At 37.3% G+C, this 22,654-nt stretch overlaps 1 protein-coding gene across 2 annotated transcripts in view; it reads left to right on the top strand.

Moving 5' to 3' along the window:
• Positions 1 to 22,654, top strand: part of LOC124164183 (rotatin) — a 46,158-nt gene that overhangs the window by 22,500 nt on the left and 1,004 nt on the right. Inside the window, exons 14-26 of one of the 2 annotated variants that reach the window (XM_046541391.1) lie at positions 178 to 587; positions 993 to 1,321; positions 5,599 to 5,683; positions 5,860 to 6,149; positions 6,614 to 6,810; positions 8,603 to 8,853; positions 12,493 to 12,719; positions 13,604 to 13,808; positions 14,645 to 14,758; positions 14,859 to 14,994; positions 17,496 to 17,752; positions 18,212 to 18,355; positions 22,221 to 22,347. In XM_046541391.1, the coding sequence (XP_046397347.1) occupies positions 178 to 587; positions 993 to 1,321; positions 5,599 to 5,683; positions 5,860 to 6,149; positions 6,614 to 6,810; positions 8,603 to 8,853; positions 12,493 to 12,719; positions 13,604 to 13,808; positions 14,645 to 14,758; positions 14,859 to 14,994; positions 17,496 to 17,752; positions 18,212 to 18,355; positions 22,221 to 22,347 (2,772 nt within the window). Of the gene's footprint in view, positions 1 to 177; positions 588 to 992; positions 1,322 to 5,598; positions 5,684 to 5,859; positions 6,150 to 6,613; positions 6,811 to 8,602; positions 8,854 to 12,492; positions 12,720 to 13,603; positions 13,809 to 14,641; positions 14,759 to 14,858; positions 14,995 to 17,495; positions 17,753 to 18,211; positions 18,356 to 22,220; positions 22,348 to 22,654 lie in introns of both variants that reach the window. The other variant, XM_046541390.1, reaches the window with a different exon arrangement.

Below are 22,654 nucleotides of genomic sequence, written 5' to 3'. Positions count from 1 at the left end.
ATATTCCGTATTATCTTGCCATCCAGAGTTGAATTTAATCTACTCTTACTTTGACCAAATTTTTTCTCCCAAAATATTGGAGATTCAGGTGCTTACCAGATGAGCATTTATCCAAAAAATAGCATGTTACAAGTGGCCTGTATTAACTCACAATTTTTCCACATCTTATCTTTGCAGCATTTTTGGAATGGGCACTCTCATGCCTGGTACAGTTGACTGGAACATCAGGTTGGTGCCATGGCTTGTGTAAGGTCACTGAAACGGTTACCAAGAAGAGATCCGTCGGTCAGGAATCAATTTGGGAGGGACTCATATCAGGCCTCATAGAACTATTGACTGCATTCCAGCATGGGGGTCAATCCCTTCCAATGTGGGCATCGGAAGATTCGAAACATGACTTTCAAGGTCAGGGACAGGGGAGCAATTGCTTTCAAGATACGAGAATGTGTCTCTCCAGTGAGATGCCCTCAGAAGAAAGTATGCCAGTCATGGGCTCATTCATGGGTCTGAGTATTACCAGAAGTGCACTCCTCTGCCTCAATCATGTTCTTTCTGGAATGCAGGAACTGTGCAAGAAGTCAACTCAGGTGAGAGAGCTTCGAATTTTATGACAAAACCAGTTATGAATCTAGAAATTGAGTTTTTCCCAGTGTATAGTGTGAATCATCATATCAAATTTATGTTAGATTTATTTGGTTTTATTCAAGTTTCTAAATTTGAGGAGTATTGATTTTGATCAGTGTGAAATAAGTTTAAAAACAGAAATATGTGTGAGAATAAGTTTGTAAGAGTTCAAGAAGAATTAAGTTTTCATATAGAATAAGTTACCTATGAAGCTCTGTGTTTAAAGTCCAAAAAAATGCTGTATTTTTCAAATTATTTTTTCCTTCTTGAATCTGTTCCCCACAAAATGTAAACTTCTGTTCCAATTTGATCCTGATGTAAAAATGTTTGACTTCAGTAAATATTTTCTCCCTCTCATTTCATTTCAGGTGAATTGGGAGATGATCTGGTCGAAAGTTTTAATGAATGCCGGGACAAGTGATAGCAGGGTCCATCTCCATGGGCGTCGGCATGGCGGTGTACAAAGTTGGCTCCTTCCTCTCTGGTCCAGCAGAGATCCGTTTGTGCGAGCAGCCGCTCTTCAACTAGCCAGTGGAATTGTAGCAATTCCATCTCCCGCCCATGTTAATTCCACAACAAAGGGCAGTAAAAGGAATCGTGGTGGTCAGCTGCCCACTAGCGAGCCTCCTCTTGGCTTAAGGCTGTTGGAGGAAGGTCTTTGTGGCTTTGCTGGTGGAGTGTGGGGTGCTGCACTTAGGTATTTGCATGTTGTTCAGTTTTAATTAGGATTGTGCCAATTTAATATCTTAATATCCATATACCTTGAATTATGGATTATTATTATCCACCTATTACTTCCACCTCGCCTGTTAGCCCAAACATTCACTTGTCTACCTTTCTCTATTCTCTCTTTTCTTTTCTTCAAAATAACTGTCATTTTAATAGAATGGGCACTGATAGATGCAGGTTAAGCATGACACAGAAATCAAAGTAGCTAAAAATTACTGAGAAAATGATTATAAATGGCTAGTCTACCTCTTTCGATTATCCGTTTTGACTTCTGTCTTTATTTGGATAGATAAGCAGAGCTGTACTGGTTCCACTTTTTTATCTGTTCCAATTCTGATAAGGTTTGTAGGTGTAGTTCTTCATTATTTCATTTTCATTGCAAATTTTCAAAATATATTTATGATTATATGTATCTGTTTTGTTATTTTAACCTGCCTAAAATAGCTCATCAAGATACATACATATTTCATATGACATTGGACCTTTAGTTTTACTAAATTTGCAATACCATGAATAAATCATACTATATTTCCTAAGGATTGGAGAATTCAGGGTTCTAGTTCTTTTCAAAATAGTAAAGTAGGGAAAGAAAGACAGCAAAGGATCCAGGAATATAATTTCTCTAAAAAATCTTATTGTTCCTGGAGCTCATATATATTGCTGTTTACTTTTGTCATGTTTTATTGGAGACCCTTTTCTGAGTAGGCTGTGGTATGATGTTCAGTTAGGCCAAGATTTAATGAAATTAATATACCCAATACTGAAGTAAATATAAATACCCAATTTGATGCATTGTGTATTTACTTGCCTTGGCTCTTCATAATTATAATGATGGAGTTAAATTTAATTGTGGCACTAGTCATGCTCTAATTTGTTATTAAAAGTGCGTAAACAACATATCATCCTGGGCTCTCATTCAAATCCATCATTCTCAGCAAGTGAAAATTTTTCAAGTGGGCCTTAATGCAAATTATTTTAATACCATTTCCTTTGATTTTATGTTTGGATTCCAGTTCTAGACTTAAAAATTGGTGGAAACGATAACCAAACTGGCTCACGCTATTCTTTATTTTCAATTTTCATGTTAGGAATTTTGTTTTTGCTTCCAGCACTTTGCAAAACATGGGTTTCTTTTTAAATTTTATTCACGAACTGTCATTTTGCATTGAGAACTGATTTTTAAAGCTGAAGAATAAACTTAGTTTCCATTATGGAAAGGTTTCATGCAGTTAAGCTTGAAGTTATCAGTTAAATCTTTTTAAAGCATATTTTATGTTGCTTTGTGCTGCCTTTATGTTGTATGTCTTTAAATGAATATATATACAGCAGACTCCTGATTATCCAGCTGCGGTTTATCTGGGTTGCGGATTATCCGTGCATGATTTTCACTTTCGCTCAATTTTTTCCGCTGTCTTTAAAAAAAAAATCGGACGAAAAATCATCAGAATTACGGTATTAATTCTATTAATTCTAGGATACTCTGGGCTTATTATTTGCATTGGAATCCCCTTCGTAAAACAGAAGTGATCACGCACTGGCTGCATTCACGGGATCACGGTGTTCCTGTTTTCCAAGCCTCGCCGTGCACGACCACAGTCCTTGATCACGGAAACGCGTCGTGCATCAGTTGCAACCCGGCAACTTGTGCGAGATGTGACTACATGGCGTGGTGCGTGACTGTGTAGTTTCCGATGTCGAGGAGTGGTTTAGAAGCATTCGTGCAAACCACTTTTCTATATCCATGATCACACAGCCACAGATGTGATGCCATATATGGAGCATTAATAATACTAGTCAACCATGTTATCGCCGCTAAAAAGATTGCGAACTGGCGAAGAAAGCTCTCAATGAGTCCGGGAAGCACTCTACATAAACAGAATAACTGCATTAATAATAATAATATATACAGTGAGTCCTCGTTTAACGTCACTTGGCGTTCCTGAAAAATGTGACGATAAACGAAATGACGTTAAACGAAACATAATATCCCATAAGAAACAATGTTAAAAGTGAATATCGGCTCCTAGACCTCACAATTCCTACACGAAAAAATTTTAGCGCATCATATCTGGGGCATTTTTCATGGTGGGAATGCCAAACTATTGCATAAATACGAGTTCCTGTCTTTATCGACGACAATAGCGGCAGTGATGTAAATCCTTCTCCACTTTTGTATCTTCCCACATTTGCTTTTCGGCTTCGCTATGGTGGTCGCCCGGGCGAGCGTCGCCTGGGCATCATCGTCGCTGAAACATCGTCGCAGTTACAGGAACCAAAATTATTGTGAACACGGCGAAAAAAGTGACGACAAAATCTCAAGAGTTCTACACGGAAAAATTCCTTGAAATCACTTTTTAGGTTCCTGAAAACCATTATGTCAAGTAAAACCTTGCGCCCCTACCTAAGAATTCATTTTGCAGAAAATTTGCTAAAACCGCAATCGCAATCAACAATAAACACACCGTTTTACACTTCGTTTAGACTGACTGTATTACCGCCCTCAAAACGAACAACCTGCAATGCCCGCCGCTTTGCTTTTTTTTCTCGCGCGAAATTTAAAAGACTTGACGTTATCGCGAAGCAAAGGTGCGATAAACGAATGACGATCTCAAAATTTTCGTGACGTTATCGCGAAATGACGTTAAACGGGGTGACGTAGAACGAGGACTCACTGTATTGTTTGTTTTACGTAAATTATGAACATTACTAGACTTTTAAGTGAAAGTTTGGATTATCCGTGTTTTCCGATTATTCGTGCCGTCTCTCCCCATCATTAGCCCGGATAATCAAGAGTGTACTGTATACGCATTTTCATTTATCCAGAAAAACCCTTTCTGTTAATCTATGATGATATATTTTTTCATCAACATTTTAAATTTGTAATAAAATGTTAAGGTATATTGTGCGATCAGTAAAAGTTAAAAATACCTTTAAAAAATCTAATGTGTGAGCCACAATAAGCGAAAGTCATTATTAAATGTACTGAGGAGATAGCTGAATGCTTTCCCTTACTACAGTCCGGCCGCCGAGAGTTGTCCGATGACAGCTCTGAAGAAGGGGTGGGGAACCCTTTGCCAAAACGGTTTGCAGCCAATCGCTGTCCCCCAAACGCACCTCACACCCTCGCCTAGTCAAGCAACGTTGTCACATGTGTATGAAGTACTGAAATAAGCCTGAATCACCAAAACAAAACTTTCCATAGATTGTCTCTTTGCTCTTGCGTGCGTTCTTAGTTCACTGTGCTGTAGGCGTTGCTGTGGTGGTGTTGCTGTGTGTGTTTTCCAACGCTTTTCACGAAAACTTCTCAGCGCTTTCGGCGAAAGTATTTCAATTTCTCAATTATGTTGCGTTTTAAAAGCATAGGATAAAACGAATAGAAGGAAAATTACTTGCTTTATTTAATGTCAAATCAGAAACTGCATTTGGTTCACTGGAGTCCTTTCTATGATTGTTTTTTTTCCTAGAGTTATCATTTACACTCCGGCATTTAAATTAGCAGCATTTTTCTATATTTTACTTCAATTACCAGTTCGTTTGAGGGCAATACGTGATATTTGCGTGATCGCTATTTTTCTCAGTGAGGGCAGAGTAGTAGGAAATTAAAGGATGAAAAGGTAATGCTGGTAATGCTGACCGCGACTCTTCCGTTGGCCTTTCATGCCCGTCGTCCCTTCCGGCTCCTTTCTTCACGGAACCCTTTTGTTTACATGTGAGGTGGGCGTTTCCCTTTCTGACCTGGCAGCATTGCCCCCTACCCCTTCTAGCTGTCAACGGACAACTCTCGGCGGCCGGACTGTATGTGATGGTTGAACACAATGATCAATTACAAATTCAGACATAAAAACGATCTATTCATATGTGGATATAAAGTATTTGACCTGTCTCTAGTTTAGTGGCTCCAATTGAAGTTATTAAAGCGTACATAGTCTGTAAAACTTTTTAGTAAAACCATTTTTGTTTGGAATCTAATGTACATCATGTAGTGTAATTTATTTGAAATAATGTTAAAGGGACTGCTCCCATGTTTTGAAATGCATACTTTTATTTATACTCAAGTATGAAGCCTAATTTCATTATTGTCAGTCGTTCAAATTGCTGTAGTTGTCTATAGTAGACCTTCTTTGAATGTAAAAACTATTATTTTGGTGTGCTATTATTTTTTTCTGCTTCATTTGCAAAACCCCAACTCAATACTTTTGCTTTTGAAAGCTTAATATATTTGTGTTGCTGTAATTTACTTTCCAGCTTCTTCCTCGATCAATGTGAGAGTAATTTAGTTCGAGAACATGCTGCTCTTTTGCTGACCAATCTAATTTCTGCTTCAGGAAAGGTAAAATATTTTGTAGTCTTTACACAGATAAAATTATTTTATTTGTTTTGGAAAAATCCTCTGCAAACCCACTCTTACTTTCGTTGAATTTCTTGTGTAGTGTTTTATTAGTTTCACTTTATTTGCCGGAATTTCAGTCTTTCTAATTAGTTTTTTTCCCTATAATTTATTTGCAGATACCTGATGAGATTTTAAGCACTTGGGTGAAAGAAGGTGTACTCTTCCAAGAGATTGGATTGGTAGCGTCACAGCTATTTATTGGATGCTCTCTTTTGAAATTGGTATCCCCATCTCAGGCAGTTGCTGAAGAGGAAGTATCGAGAGAAAAGAAGGGTGTGTCATGGTCTACCCCTGGTCTTGTTCAAGCTGCCTGTAAACTACTTCAGAACATATTGGCTTTGAGACCTCAAGTAATAACCTCTGCTATGTGGGAAGGCAATGGTTTCCTGTTTCGAAGACTTTTTGGGTAAGCATGGCCCATTAGATGTGATCAACATTTTTTTTCTTATTTCTGGGAGACTTCAATTAGAGAAGTTGTCTTCACGATTCAAAATGTGGGATTTTTTTTCAGATTTTTGTTGAAAGTTCCAAACTTGTTCTGTAGTTGATTGGAGTTTAACAATTTTGGCTATTTTGGTGAAAATTTTAAACAGGCAAGAGACCATCCTATCTCTTGTTCTTTTTTGTAAAATATGCATCATAAGAATATAAACTTGAATTTGGAGAACCGAAGTTGACAAATTCTTCCATTTAAGACCCCTTTTTCTGATCTTTATACTGAGCTAATTTGCTGTGTAGTTACTTTCAGTGAATCGCTCAACTTAAGGTTATGGCTATATCAAGTTACATTTTATGCTAACCAGAAATTGTAAAACTGGCCCTTTTGTATTCAAGGTATTTTTTATGCTAATTTCTCTCACTCAATTAAAGGTGTCTGGGGACAATTCCTACCCAAGAGGGAGATGATCACGTTGCAATAAGGCTTTACATTGAAACACTGGGATTATATTCAGAAATTTTGTCACTTCTTGCATCGTGTTTGGTGTGGGATCCTCGACTTGTGAGTTTACTTCCTCAGCCTGTCCCTTTGGCCTCGGTTTTCATGCTTCTGGATTCTAAGAAATACAGTAAGTTCTAACTCATATATTCATTGATATATAAAAACTATGGGTGGTTTTTTTTTAATACTGATACAGTAGACTCTTGTTGTTACGAAGTTCACGGGATCGAAAAACCGGAGGTTCGTAATAACAAAGTTTGTATGAACGTTTCAATTAGGAATCATCAAAAGAAAAAAAAACATACTTTGTAAAAATTTATTGTCTCTTCAATCTCCCGCACTTGTAATCTTCAGAGTCTAGTGTATAATATATGCAATTAAATTATGCAAAAGTCCTTGATATTCGAGGAAGATGCATTCCAAGACCTTGCTCATAAGTTGTTAAATCTATACCAGGCATCGAGGAGAGTTGTTATCCTGCAGAATACAAAACTGCATCACAATCGTGCGTTAACTCACGATTTTGACGAACTGATCTACCTTGCAATGTAGCCGGAGCCGAAAAAAATCGCTGTCCACGGGAAAAAAGAATGAGCAAAACTCTGAACAGTTCCTGACTTCACACCGGATTAAATGATACTTTGTTCAGATCATGCCCAAAGTGCGAGTTCCTCTATGCCATGTCGTGTCACGTCGGAAAACTCCAAAGGCACCAAATTTGAAATTTCGGGCGTGCTTGAAGTTTTTGAATGCTTGTATCTCTGAAAGTTCGTAAATCCAATGTGCATAGGAAGAGGACTACCGTATTTCTCCTAATATAGTCCCCCTCTGAATATAGTCCCCCCCCTCCCTAATTTTGAGGCATCAGTTTTGGGAAAAGTTAAAAAAATGCGTTTGAATATAGTCCCCCCCTTTACTTTTACCTTGGGCATTTTTGGAAAAAAGGGGGGACTATATTCAGACATATACGGTAATTGTACGTCCAATATACGAGCGTTAATGAGTGGGACACCATAATTCCACGGGAATGAAGCTTATTATATGATGTTGCGTGGATATTGAAGTATCTCCTACTGAAGAAAGAACCAAAATCGGCACTCCTGGGCACAGTACAAGAAGAGAACTTAATCTAGATCAATGATGATAACGTAGGGAAGTGTATATCCACCTAAACAGTGCTGCTTTTTTGTGGAACTTCGTGATAAAGTTCATTTTGTAACCGCTGGGACCGGGATTGAGGTTCGTAATTTCATAATAACTAAAATTTATAATGAGGTTTCTTTTACTTCAGATTGGAAAGGCCTTTTTTTCGGGACCAACGAATTGCTTCGCAATAACAAGAACTTCGTAATAGCCTTGTTTGTTTTAACGAGAGTCTACTGCAATAGCTATGATCACTAACTTATGTACATAAAAAACATAAGTACCCTTAGCTGTGTCATTAAGTCTCACTCACAGTCATTCCTTACTTCCCTCAGTCTTTCTCGTTTTCCATCCAACTACTTTCGCTTTCCAACACCTGGACCAAAGCCATAACACCTTCATAAGTTTGTATACCCCATTCATAATAATTGTCTCCATTCAATATTGGGCTCTTGATGGTTTTTTACTTATTTTTGCCCTCCAGCGATGATGCCATTTATGTACTGTCTTCCATGTGAGTTCACTTCCATTAGCAATAGCTTAACTCTGCATTTTATTAATTGTTACATTTAAAATTCTTTCCTTCAACCAGCATTAGTCGTGAGCCCCTTAACCTGTTGAAAACTGACAATAGATATATTTATCAAATCTGTGTTCAGTTTATACACTTCCTACTATTTAATCTACCCCTCCAATCTTTTATGTAATCATGTTAAAACTTAGCCCTTATAATCTCGATTGGTTATGTAGAATAATTTCCTGTCTTATTTTTATAGGAACTGAAGCAAATTTGGTGAACCTGAGGACTAAAGTATGGAAGAAAGTATTTGGTTTCATTTCGTCCTCACTGGGGGCATTCACTGATCACCAAGGGAAATCATTTCCTGCCGATGATTCAGTTATTGCTCCTGAGAGGTATTATTTAACCTTCTTGGGGGCAGTTCACTATTCAATCACAGGAGGCGATCCAGAATTAAAAAGCTCTGCTCTATGTTCTCTGAATGCTCTGTCTGCATTTGAGCTTCAGGTAAGTGCTTTTGTGATAAAATAGTGCCTAAATTTCAGTAGTTCAAGGCCATTGAGTACCACTTCATTGGTGGGTATCCTGAGGAATGAGTTTTCAACAAAGTGCTTTCATGAAACTTGTCTTCATTAGTTACCTTTAGTTCATAGTTCATTAGTTACATTAGTTCTAGGATTGGTTTGATGCAGTTCTCCATTCCTCTCCCTTATCTGCTAGCCTTTTCATAGCAACATACGTATTTCTTCACTTTTACATCCCTCATAACTAGAGATCTGTGAAATTTGCAGGACGCGATATTGTGAAATAACGCAAAATCAATTATTAAAAATGAAATTTTGCATTTTTTGCGATTATAGGTGAATTAGCGAAAAAATCACATCTAATGAGTCATATTCTATTAAAGCCTAATCCTTCATTGTTTAATGCTGCTGACGATCATTCGATCTATTTCATTACAATTCCAAGGTCAATTGGCTTGTTTTGAAGCATTTTTAAATGCTGGAATTGGTATAAAGAAACCTGATGATCCAAAAATTTGGGAAAGGCTCTGAAAGTACATACATGAAGGGTAGTGGGGATTTGCCATCTGCCGATCGTATTTGCCAAGAACACATTCTGATTGTAACGGTTCACGGTGCACCATTTCTTGCTCGCTCTTTTATATTAATGCTTGAACCATTGACATATGTACCTTGAACCATTTCTTTCCTTTGGTTTTCTCAAAAATTTGGTACTGTTGAAATCCTATTTGATGTTATGTAAAATTCAAATGCAAAAGTATGAAGCAGTCGTGAAATGTGCACCAAAAAAATAATAAATGCCTAGAAATGTGCAAAAAGTTTAACACTATAATAGCACCACCAAGATTTTCTATAGCACCAAAATCACATACAGTGGAACCTCGTTAAAGCGAGTACGGGCTATAGCGACACTCCCGCTATAACGAGACATAGTCGATGCACCGTCAATTGACCCTATAATAAGCGTGTTAAAAAATTCGTTTTTACGAGACCCTTTTGGTGCTGGCTCTCGCCATAGCGAGGGTTTCATGGCCGGAAGACTTTCATCAAGACTCCTTAACCTCTGTAATTGCTAGCGATCTGTTAGAAATGAAGTTAATGGAGAGCTCAGTCTCAAATTTATGTGGTAAAATGTCGTTCGATAAATAAGTAGTTAATTTTGGTGAAAATATTGTGGCATTAGCATTCGCGAATGCTTCATCTTCTTTTGTTCCTCGGGCGGCAGAAAGCAGTCGGCAGCATACCCGCACGTCCGTGAGTTGCGTGAATAGAAAGCATTTGATGGCAGTCACCATGACCAAAAAAACACCAAACACGTCTAAGCGGGAAAATAAAAATAAAGGAGTAATATGAGAGTGTCGAAATTAATTTATCTTCCTATTCGCTCTGCAAAATTAAAAAAAAAACAGAAGCGCCCAAGGAATGCAGACGATAGTTATAAGGAGCTTTGTTCGGGTGGTTTTGCCCATTCAAATCTGCGGGAACTTCTGAGAAAGGGGCTACGCCCAAGCCTAAAGTGGAATATTTCAGGGATAGATTGCGAATCGAGAATTTTAAGAGTGCAGAAGGTTGATTATACTAATGCGAAGCACCAAAGCGTTATCTCCCCTCATAATTGCTGGTGATGCCTCCGGTGTAAACCCTAAGTCGTGGAAGAAAGGACTCCGATCATAAGTATCTTTAGAAGTATTCCCCGCGTCATATAACATAGACGAAACGGAACTTTTTTTTACATACAACTCCTCGACAAAACCCTTGCAGTATGAGGTATTTCTTGCAATGATGCCTCTAAAGGTAGGTAGTGCGCCTTAGCGATGATGTAGGATGTACGAAGCAATGATACTCAGCGTGAATTGTCCGGATGGACGCATTTATTCTCCGTTGCGGATTTACAAGGGTGAACTATTCGCGTCAGTGGTTGGAGTCGTACTGGCGCTCTCTTTTGTCACGCGGGTAGCCGAGCATCCCCTGGTGGCCGCTGGAAGAACTCACAGAAGAGCTAACTCTCGTTTGCAGTGTAGTGGTAAACTCGGTGTATTATTTCAAATACGTCGCAAGCGTAACACTCAAAAAGAAACTTTTTTCAACAACGGCAATTTTAATCACATCATTTTTCAAGCTTAGCAAACTTTTTACGGTAGATGATGTAGATATTACATTATTTGATAGAAAAGGTCTTCCAAGGTGGGAACTTTATACAACCTTCCACCGTTTTCGCCTGTAGAAACAAATGTAATGCGTTATTTCACTTCACTGCCGCTTAACGTACAGAAACAATAAACATACACCAATGGAAACATTTGAGGCATTAAATAACCACGATACTGTTTTATCAGTTAATTTTTGAATTTTCAGTGGAAAATACCAAAATAATAGAATGATCACGTAAATGAACTAATTAAGTGCATAGAAAAATGGCTTCGTCGGTTGTGCATTGGCATAATGATTGACGAAACAATGTATTCCATGATTTTTATTCAGTGCGGCGCTTATAAATTGTTTGAATAGTTAGTCGTTGTTTGAGTAAGGAAATTTAGTGATGCAAAAAAAAACATCGCCTTTCGTCTGGATTTATGCTTACGTTTATCTGATAGATGTTTATCTGTCGCCGTACCACTCCTGTTCCTGTATATCAGTTCGCAACAGGTGTATTGGCTATTATTTGCTCCACCTCCGGTAAAGCGACAATTCGCTATAGCGAGTGTTTATTAGTGCACCGTGGGGTGTCGTTATATCGAGGTTGCACTGTATGTAGTTTTAAAACGAAATTTATCAAAAAATAAAACCACTTTCACGAATCTCTTCTCATAATCTGTCCTATGCAACTCATTCGGGGTCATCCCTTCCCCTTCTTTGTTTCCACTTGTTTTGTCTTGCCATCATGCCTCATAATGTGGCCAACTAAAGTGTCCCATCTTCTCCTCAAGTTTTTGGAATAGTTCTTTTTTCTCCCACACTTCATGAAACTACCTGTATTAAATGCAATTATTTATACCATGAAAGAGCTAAAAACGAGAGCAACAAAAACATGAGGAAAAAAACACAAGAGAAACAAAAGAGCTAAACATGCTTCTAACGAATTCATGAAAAAGTTGTAAAATTTTTCTCAAACGGCAATTTTTACACACCATTGGCATGGTGTGTAAAAAAGTACCTAGTCCCTTCAGCCCCTACCAAATGTATTTTTTTACTGAAACATTAATTCATAATCTTCACTTGCTCTTTGCATAATCAAAAGGCGATGAATTTCCAGTAGTGGATCACGAAGGTTAATATTCCCATTAATTTGATCATCATGATATCATGCACATGCATTTTCGATATTAAACCTCTCTGTTGAATAAGATTCTGCGCAAAAAATTACAAATATATAAGCATTTAGAACTTTATTTACTATTTGATTATCAATATACATATATCAGTATGTAGTAATGGGTGAATTCCAAATTTTTAGTGATTCCTAAAAGTATGGACAGTTAAATATATCACAATAATTCTAAGAACCAATGACAACCGAATATATCACAGCCACAAATTGTAGTGTACATATTTCCTTTTATAATTAATAGCATTACATAGGCAAGATGAAAATTGTGTATATTTTATTATGAAATCATTTCAGCATTCAATGAGACAAGCAGACATTCCTAATGCCTCTCAGCATCCAGGAAGTAGTTCACCTCCATTATCACAACTATTTCAATGCCCCTGCACGGAACATGAGATGAGAAGTGAATCATCTTCACAAAAGCTGCTCCGGAGAAGTGGGCAACAGGAGGATTTATTCTTAAGATCAAAGTTTGCCTTTGATGTGCTGCACCTCCTAATTGCTCTGTATGACACAGAAAGGTATTGACTTGCTATTATTTTTATCGAAATTCCACTTTTTTGAGCTACTCAATGTTTACTGTGCTTTTCAAATGTCTTTCAATAACATGCTGTTAAAAAAGTGATTTTGTATAGAATCACATGCGTGAGTGCAAAGATATAAATACTGAAGGAAGAAATTTTATGCCAGAAAATCATTTTCATTACCAGGATTCAAACTTAGATCCCTTATTCCTTAGGTGTATATTATTATGTGCTTTAAACCCTCAAGCCATCTCTCTTTGCAGTGAATGTTGCGAGAAAGTTTACTAAAAATTATGCTATCATCACATGTTCATGCTGTAGCATATTAGAGGAATATGTGCACAAAATCGTTTTTAGATGTTCAAATCCTACCTTTTTCTGCATCAGCAAGAGAGTATGATCCGGAATTCTATATTCAGATACCAATCAAGTCAAATGATTATTTGCTGTAAGTTTCTTCCTTTCCAGTTTAAACTTGTACCATTCCACTCAAATTCAACCATGTTATTGTCCCTTTTCATGAGGAAGTCACTAAAATCATACTTGACACCACAGCAGACTAGCATTGCTGCATAACTTTTCTCTCATATATATAATTTGAGATTACAGTATCTTACTATATCCTGGAACAAGACTAATTAGATTCCTTTTGTTGTTGAATGTCATTTTATATTTCACTCTCATTTGTTGTCTGCATGTTTATAGAGTTTTTATGCAGTTGCCAAATTAATGATTTTTGAGCTCTTTTTAAGGAACTATGTAATCAATTCACTACGTATGATGTTTCAAAAACATTTTTGAGTGTGTGAGCCTTTTGAAATTATATTTGTATGCTAGGGTTTTATGCAACTACAAACTGTGTTTTTTTAATCTCTTATTAGGTCTTTATCGGCAGAGCTCTCGGTTGCCCTTAGCTCAGTTCTGGCTTTGTCTGTCCCTGCAAAGCAGTGTGCCCTTGCTTCAGGGTTGGTAGAGACATTGGTTGTCAAGTGTCGGCAGTTGCATGCGTCCATTTTGCTGAGGGAAACCGAGGACTCCTTGCTTACTCTTCCAAAACTTCCCAAAGCAGCATTAGTCAAGAATCAGGTATGCTTTGGCAGCAATTGTTTGCATATATGCATCCATTATTTTCTACTTTTTCTTACATTCTTTCTTGGCCTCTAATTTTTTGTGAATATGTTGGCATAATTATATGCCAAAAATGTGTCATTATGCATGGAACTTAAAAAAAAATTCAGGAGTTTTCTGATGTTATTCTTATTATCGATAACATGTCTGTACATATTGCATTCCGTCTGTAAGGGAACTGAACTCTTGTTTCAACATAATTTTTATTGTAACCTGTTATTGAAAATGATAGAGAATTGGTCATGCATGGCATCCACAGACAAACGAGCCGACCATTCTTCATGGACATTACTCGCTGCTACCTTTTAGGCTAGGTTGGCCAGCTTTGGGTGTATAAGGCTTGGCCGTACTGGACTCACATTTGAGTTCCTAATTGGAACAAGAGCCCAGTTTCTAAAAAATTGTCTAAATAATGTCAGAAACATTAATCAGACTATTTTGTCAGTTCCAATTCCAGTTCGGATCTTGGCATCGACTCTTTGTCCCAATTCTCAATTTTCTCTCAGTTCACCCAACTATAAAATCCCTGCTCGCGCAGCCCTGAATTAGTGCAATTTTTGCATATTTTAAACCTTCAGTGTATCTAGTTAAAATGCTTACATAAGACTGGTGCACATATACCTAGATTTTGGAACAGTTTTTCGTGTTCACGTATATCTGAGTTGAAATGTAATTACCCATTGCTCGTGAAAAAGCTGAGATATCCATTCAGTTACTCACTCAGTCAATTTTTCTCCAGCTGTGAAATATTTTATATTTATTTTCAACATATTTTTCTGGCATGTTTGAAGAAGTCAAAGCAATGGATGAAAGATATGAAGCTGCTTTTCCGGGTTTTAACAAACTTCCTTCATTCCGGTGACTTTGGGGACAAGAATAAGGATGCGACAAATCAAGGAGATGCTAATGTAAGCCATTGCCTCTGTTTCTTTTGTCAGTTGTGAACGGAAATATTCAGTTTTCTAGTTATTTGCAATTAATGATATTTTTAATTTTTTTTTTTTGCAGCCAGTCAAATTCGAAGCTGTGAGGATTGGACTTCCAGATGTGCTACACAAGTTGGGCACTTTTGCAATGCTCTCCACTGTTTTGTTCTCAGATTTCTTACGTCTTTTAAATACTTTAACATGTAACTGTCCATCAGGTTAGTATTATAATACGAACAATATTATTTCTATTTCTCTTTTATGTCTTGAAAGTTGTTTCTGCTATTTCTGCTAATAACCTATTCAAAATAATATCAAGGAAAATTCATTGTAATAAAATTACCAAAGTTATTTGTGTACAAATTTTCAGTTGCTCTATAAAATGCTTTCTTCTCCTCCCTTCCTTTGAAGACTCCCTTATTTTATATCTAGATATATTCTCTGGGGTATTGATGCACTGAATAGTAGAGGCCTTCACGTTGTAGAAATCCATCTTACTGATTTGTGAATGAAAAACTTTGCTGTTTCTTCAATTTGGAACTTTATTTTCCTGACTAGTTTCGATACACTGTATCATATTCATAGGACTAGCAGTTCAAGTAGCGTCGTTGTGGGTTATATACCAAAAGGGGGAAGAGTGGAAGGGGTGGAGAGGAGATGTCTGTAGAGCGCTACATTGTTGCGCTTCGGGGTGAAATCCGCCTGATGTCCTTGTTCAAGGAGGTGGGAGGCAAACTGGGACATCCCCATTTTCTTGATGTAGTCTCGTCTGTGTTCTTCGCCTCTAATGACTAGGTTCCTCCCCGTTTGTCCCACGTATTTGGCGTCACAATCACTGCATTTTAGTTGGTAAACCCCACTATGGAGGGCTGGGTTTATGGAGTCTTTGATGGGTGGAAGCAAGCTTTTTAGATTCCTATTATTGTAGTAAGCCGGATGAATTTCATTTCTTTGAGAAAATTTCCTATTTTAATAGAGGGTTGTCCTACATACTTCAGGCGTCGCCATGATCCTTTGTCATTTGTGGTTGAGGAGTAAAAATCCTTAATTAAAATTTTTTTCCTTTGGCCTGCCAGTAAATCGTCGATTAATTTTTCAGCATAACTGTTGGCGACGGCAATTTTTTAAATTATGATTATTTCTGACATGAAAGCTGTTGGCTCTAATGGTACAGCTAATGCTTTGGGGTATTTTCAGTAAACAGCCCCATTTTTGGTTTCTGATGCTTCTGATTATTCTCTCTAGTTTTTACTGCCTTAAATTCAGTTCTCTTGAATCACAAAGTGCACCTTATTACACTAGTTTCTCCATATTATGTTTTCTAATTGCTGATTATTTCTCCTTTGAACACTGTAGTTATATTTCAATTCTACTTGTCTTTGGCCTTATTCGTTGCCTTCTCTCTTTAGAAGAAAGTTACCTATGGTTTGCTACTTTGATTTAATTTGTTTTTTTTTCTTCTTTTATTATTATGAATAGGGTGAACTTTTCCTTTTTTTTAAATTGTATGCCCTCTTGAGAATATGACTATTCTAAATCTCATTGATACAGTCATGTTGAGTGTATTTTATTTTATTTCCATTCTCTCAGTACTGAAATGGGAAGGCTGGCCTGTGAAGGCAAAGGTATTTTTCACTTCAGAATTAACTGGGGAATGTTTGTAACTGGTTATGTACATATGTATCATACTTTCAAGACTTTCTTGGACCACCTCAAACTTCAAAGATTTTAATTTGGGAGAGTCTAAAGAATTCACTTAGATTTCAACTGAGGACACATTCATCAGACCCCTATGCGCTATCACACTCACCAATATATTTTTATTCATGCCAATTGCAAATTGGGAAATGTCAACTCTTGAAACTGGGAACCAGTCTTATGACTGGTTTTGAAGACCATTTTACAGAAATTTTTCTACATTTTATTGGCTAGTTGAGAATTTGTGACTTAAAAAAAATTAAATTCCTGATTTGACATAATTTATAAGCAACACACTTTGTTAACTTCAGCCTCAAAACTGGTGAAATGGAATTATGATTACATCATTCCCTCACTACATTCTGCAGCAGCCGTATGGTTGACCTGGTCGAAAGTCCAATACATATAACTTTAGGTTAGCAATGGGTGGGTCCAGGTCAGTCCTTTAGGTCTCAGCTACACCCCTGTTCTTGAGGAGACATGTAATCAGAATTGAAGTAAAAAAGAATCGATCCCAAAATAATTGGTGCTCAATTTGAAAACTTATCTTAATTGTAATTTACATTTCAGACTTTAAATAAAAATACAATGTGGATTCATCATTTCAGTGACACCTTGAACAATGTGTTATTTTTGGCAGTTATCATAATACCCTACGGAAAATCTTTTATAGCTTTTGAAAATTAAACAATGAAAATGAAATCTCTATAGTCACAGGCTCAACTTTGTGGAAGTTCATTTCAATTAAACAAACGTACAAACTTTGTATTAATCCAGGTACCTGAAGATGATGCCACTGCATCGAAACTAGTCGTACTACGTAAATAAATTGGTGGATTAATACAAAGTTTGTTTGTTTTTATTTATTGAAATGAAAATGAAACTTTATGGAGAACCACAATCAAGAATTGGGACCATGAACCAAAGCTAGAAAGCAAACAAACAAGTGGAACCAACCCAACCTTACTTTAGATCAAATATTTCATTATTTCTAATGCCTTTTTTCTTCCTTTTTTTGTAGCCTGCCAAAGTTTAGTCTACACATCCCGAGCCATGAGTGTTGGGCCTCGTCAGAACCTTGCCCTCTCTTCGCTGCTTCATCTACTGTGCGAATTGGCTCCCAAAGAAACAGAGGCCCTGTTATTATTGCAAGCAACGCATCAATCAAAGAAAGGGTCAAATTCAAACTCATCATTGGCAGTTGAGGTTCTGAGTTTGATTCTGTCAATTCTGCGAAACACTTGTGATGTTGCTGAGTGTCGTATGATAATGGCGAAGGTACTCATGGTTCATTGGTTCTTGTACTTTGAAATATACATGATTATCTCTAGCTTATAATGTAACTCATGGAATGAATATAATTATTTCTAATCCTGCTTTAAGCATCCACCATAGATTGAAATATTATTATTATCTTACATATAAACAATCTATAAAGTGTACCCTCTACAAATGAAACTCTCACCCCCTAAAAAATTAATCTGACCTCAGATTTGTGGTACTTGTTGCCTCTGTATTAAAACTGTACCAAAGGCAGGTATTTATTCTCAAGACTGTTGCTAGAAAAAATAGTTTAGGGGGTCATATGGGGAGGGGTACATTTCATGCTAATTATCAGGGAGGGTTAATTTGGAGGGGGTGCGCTTGAGACTGTCACCCAAGCATTGTGGAGGGAGGGAGGGTCTTCAAACCCTTAAAATCTCTCTCGTGTTAAGGCTTTGCTTATTCTGTTGACAGGGAGGATTGTTGCGGTCCTTGATCAAGCTCCACCCGTGTGAGAAGAGGATTAATAATCACCTGGTTAATTCTGTGGAGCAGTTGTGGCTCCATTTTCTTCTGTATTTCACCATGTACCCTGAGGGACAACTATCAGTGCCCAAGGTACAATACGATTAGTTTATGTTAGATAAATTATGTGTGATTAAATGAAAGTACTTTACCTAGTTGCTTAGGAAATAAAGGTCCTCTAAATTGGACTTGAGGCTGGAGAAAACAATTGATGTAATGATACATATGTAGTCCTCTAACCTCACTCTTTTTTCTTAGAGAGTCATTTTCAGTACATATTATATAACTGCTTTTAAGTCATTGAAGGATGTGTTAGGAAATTTGATACAGTTTGTATACGTACACATATAATACTCTTTTCAGTTGATTCCTTTATTTCTTACATGAAATTTTCACCTTGACACATGCTTATATCGCTTCTAGTAAATGAAAAAATGAACAGTGAACACATTTTTATGTAGACCCAATATTTTATTGAAAAAGTAATTTTGATTCCCTCAGGTTTCATGATTTTTGTAACATAAAATGAAGCTGAGGAAAGAAAAGGAGCTTTTTTTAATTAAAATATTATCATTACAGATAATCAAACTCCTGGTCATTAGTTCCCAGGCCGTGATATACCAAGTGATCAGGGGAACTATACTAATAATCATTAACGTTTCTATCTCCCTGAAATTTTCGTTTACTTTAATTTTAATTTTCACCATCTTCAATACCTTTTGTTATTACACATTTGATTATAATTTTGCTCTATCTGATAACTAAACTGGAATACATGGTGGAGGATTTTTGTCTGGTTATTCACAACTTACAGCTATAAATCTGTGACATTAAGTCTTAGTGTTACATACAGTGGAACCTCGTTAAAGCGAGTACGGGCTATAGCGACACCCCCGCTATTACGAGAGATAGCCGATGCACCGTCAATTGACCCTATAATAAGTGTGTTAAAAAATTCGTTTTTACGAGACCCTTTCGGTGTTGGCTCTCGCCATAGCGAGGGTTTCACCGCCGGAAGACTTTCATGAAGACTCCTTAACCTCTGTGATTGCTAGCGATCTGTTAGAAATGAAGTTAATGGAGTGCTCAGTCTCAAATTTATGTGGTAAACTGTCGTTCGATAAATACAGTGGAACCTCGATCTGTCGTTTTTCAGGGGGATGGATGAAAAAAACGATAAATGCGGGAAAACGATCAATGCGGAAATGTTTGTGCGGGTTGCCTATGTCCCAGGATACGCTGGATTTTTTTGCAAATTATGACATTCATTAATGGATTCAAACGAGATTTCAGTTGATTACAGAAATATTATTACTTTATCGAAACACTTAGGTCATATTGTTGATTTGACTTATCTCTCTTTCTAAAATCCTATAGGAACAAAGCCGCCTTGCTAAAAAACGTTTGTACTCCACTCGGAATTTTCCCGGCTATTATGAATTTCTGTCTGATGTAAAAATTCTTATCTATCAAATCCCATTTCAAGTACACGTATTTACGAGAGAAATGTGCGTGTTATGCTTCAAACAACTGATTTCGCCGTCGGAGTGATTGGTTATGAAATGGATCAAGAAGGCCAAAAATAGTTTATTATTTGAAATGTTCCTTTCTAGCAATTAAATTTTTGATATGATTGAGGCAATGAGGCGTTAATCGTCAGCGGCACGCCCACCTAATCCTCGGCTTCATCCCACTTCTTGTTTTCACCAGGGATCTCGCTCTACCCCCACCCCTGCCGTCATGTGCTACCGGACATACTGAGGCGTTCTTCAATATTCACGTATTTCTAGCCCGGATTCTTTTATCCATCATCAATTATTTTCAGTCCATCTTTAAAGTTCTCACCTGTGTCTTCGGAAGGGCCACGGTCCGAAAACGAATAAGAATAAAACTAATAAAAATGAAACCGGACTCCATTGAACCCACGCGGAAAAAAACTCGCTAGTTTTAAGTCAACCCACCCCGGAAAGTACGGAACCACTCGTACGAGGTGAAGTTCGGCACTAATTTGGGTTGCTATCGCATACGGCGTAGGCAGAGCTTACTGCAGAGGGTGAAGCATGACCATATGACTGCGCAATGAAATTTTTTATCCTATAGAGAAGGCAACTAACCCACTCATTTCTAACAATAAGTAGCATAGCTCTAGATGAGCAGGTGAATTAAGATTGCTAGTAGAGAGAAACAAAATATCCTGAGAAGAAATCGCTTCGTTAGCAGCTCAGACAAGTGAGACTTGTAGCATAACTCGTAAATTGTAACCAGACGCCCTGTTTTCGAAAAAAAATCGCATCAACTGCCGTGAAGCTCACTATCAGCTACGAGGATATCGTTATTCGCCAGAAATCTCCATCGTATTATTCCAAATATTTCCTTCCTTAAAATGCTTAAATAACGTTAGAAATACGTCGTGTTTGGTATCAATCTTTACTAAATTACGTGCACATCACTAATATCTCAAAATAATAAATGTATAATACCAATTGCCGAAATTCATTTTTAAATACCTTTTGGGCTAATAGGTGATTCATGCAGCAGTTGACCTCCACCTTTGAAGCGAGTCGGCTAAAAAGAAGTCAGCGGTCTAGAGAGGGGGTGGCGTGAAAAAGGTTTCTTTTGTTCTCGAGTAACTTGATATTTTCTTTCAAAGCTAAGGTCGTCGTAATACGATCCCTGCTCGAGCTGGGACCTATTTTTTTATTTCGGAGAAGAAGAAAGCTTCAACCGGGGGGAGGCGATCGCCTCGAGTGCTGAATGGAGGGGGATACCGGATCTTGGGAAATGCGCTAATGTCACCATCCCACGGCGCTCTGCTTCTCCCTATCGCATTTCAATCTCCTGGGGAAGATTCAAACTATGTCTGTCATTATTAGCCATAAATAACACGTTGTAAACACTTCGTCTCATTTACGTCAAACGATAGATGCGGGAAAATTATACGACGGGACCGCGTTCTTCAAACGATAAATGCGGGAAAACGATACTTCGGGGAACGATAGATGCGGGAAAAAATTACATTGTCTTTATGGAACATAATTTGGGACCAGGAGCGGCGAACGATGAATGCGGGAAAACGATGAATGCGGGAACGATAAATCGGGGTTCCACTGTATAATGATTGACGAAACAATGCTTTGCATGATTTTTAATCAGTGCGGCGCTTATAAATTGTTTGAATAGTTAGTCGTTATTTGAGTAAGGAAATTTAGTGATGCAAAAAAACATCGCCTTTCGTCTGGATTTATGCTTACGTTTATCGGATAGATGTTTATCTATCGCCGCACCACTCCTGTACCTGTATATCTGTTTGCAACAGGCATATTGGCTATTATTTGCTCCACCTCCGGTAAAGCGACAATTCGCTATAGCGAGTGTTTATTAGTGCACCGTGGGGTGTCGTTATATCGAGGTTTCACTGTAGTTCTTTTGTGAAGTTACATTTTATCAATGCCTCCAATGATATATTTATACCAGGACATTTATCAAAAGATGTCCATAAAAACTTTCATCAATCTGTTCATTGTAAAGAGGAGGTATTTTTATCATGAAAATTATCCATTTATTGGGATGATTAATTTGACTTATTCTAAAATTCTGGGAGAAAATATATCAGAAAAATTACTCAGTACTTTTGCCGCTACTTCAAGATTCTATACTACGAAAATATTCGCAAAATTTTGGGTTTGTTTGGAGGAAAGAAAAGGTACGAAGTCCATTATGAGATAAACATTGATCATGTTACTCTCCTGCATGGTTTCTGTGAAGAGATTTACTTTAAAAATATGCATTGTTTCCCATTCTGATGTTTAAAAGCTTTCCTTTAGGAAATGGGGATGTGCAAGCATATTCTCTCCTCTTTCTATTGCGAAAAGGGTATCCTTTTACAATAAATTTCTAACTTTTTCTTTATAGACTGTCACTAACCTATTATCAATTTTCATTTTGAATGATTATTTAGGTTCCTGAAATGTTCGACTTATTGCTGGATCTAGCCAAAAGACCTGCTTCTAAACAAGAGTCTTTCCTGCTTGTTCTAAGGAATTTATCATTCCATCCTCAAAACAGAGCAAGAATGCTGGCATCAGGTAAGAAACATATTAAGTTTAATATTTTTGTGACTTTTTCCAGAGTTAAAAATCTGTCTAGTGGTAGTAAAAATACCATATCATCTCTAATAAAAAAACCAAGTACATATGTATTAGTGGACTGAAATTCCTTGAATATCTCAAATCCTCCTTATAAAAATTATGTCGACTAAAAATTCCTGGTAGCCGCATGCACTAATAAGGCCTTGCAGTCTGGTTGTTGGTATTGAAGAAGTGTCTCTATTGCTGTATTGTCATGAACGAAGAGCAAGACATAATGGGCTGAGATTCTGATACCAGAAACATA

This window comes from Ischnura elegans, chromosome 8 (genome assembly GCF_921293095.1).
Source record: "Ischnura elegans chromosome 8, ioIscEleg1.1, whole genome shotgun sequence".
NCBI lineage: Eukaryota > Metazoa > Arthropoda > Insecta > Odonata > Coenagrionidae > Ischnura > Ischnura elegans.
Note: the sequence above shows the minus strand (reverse complement) of the source record. Positions and strands in the feature narration are given on the sequence as shown.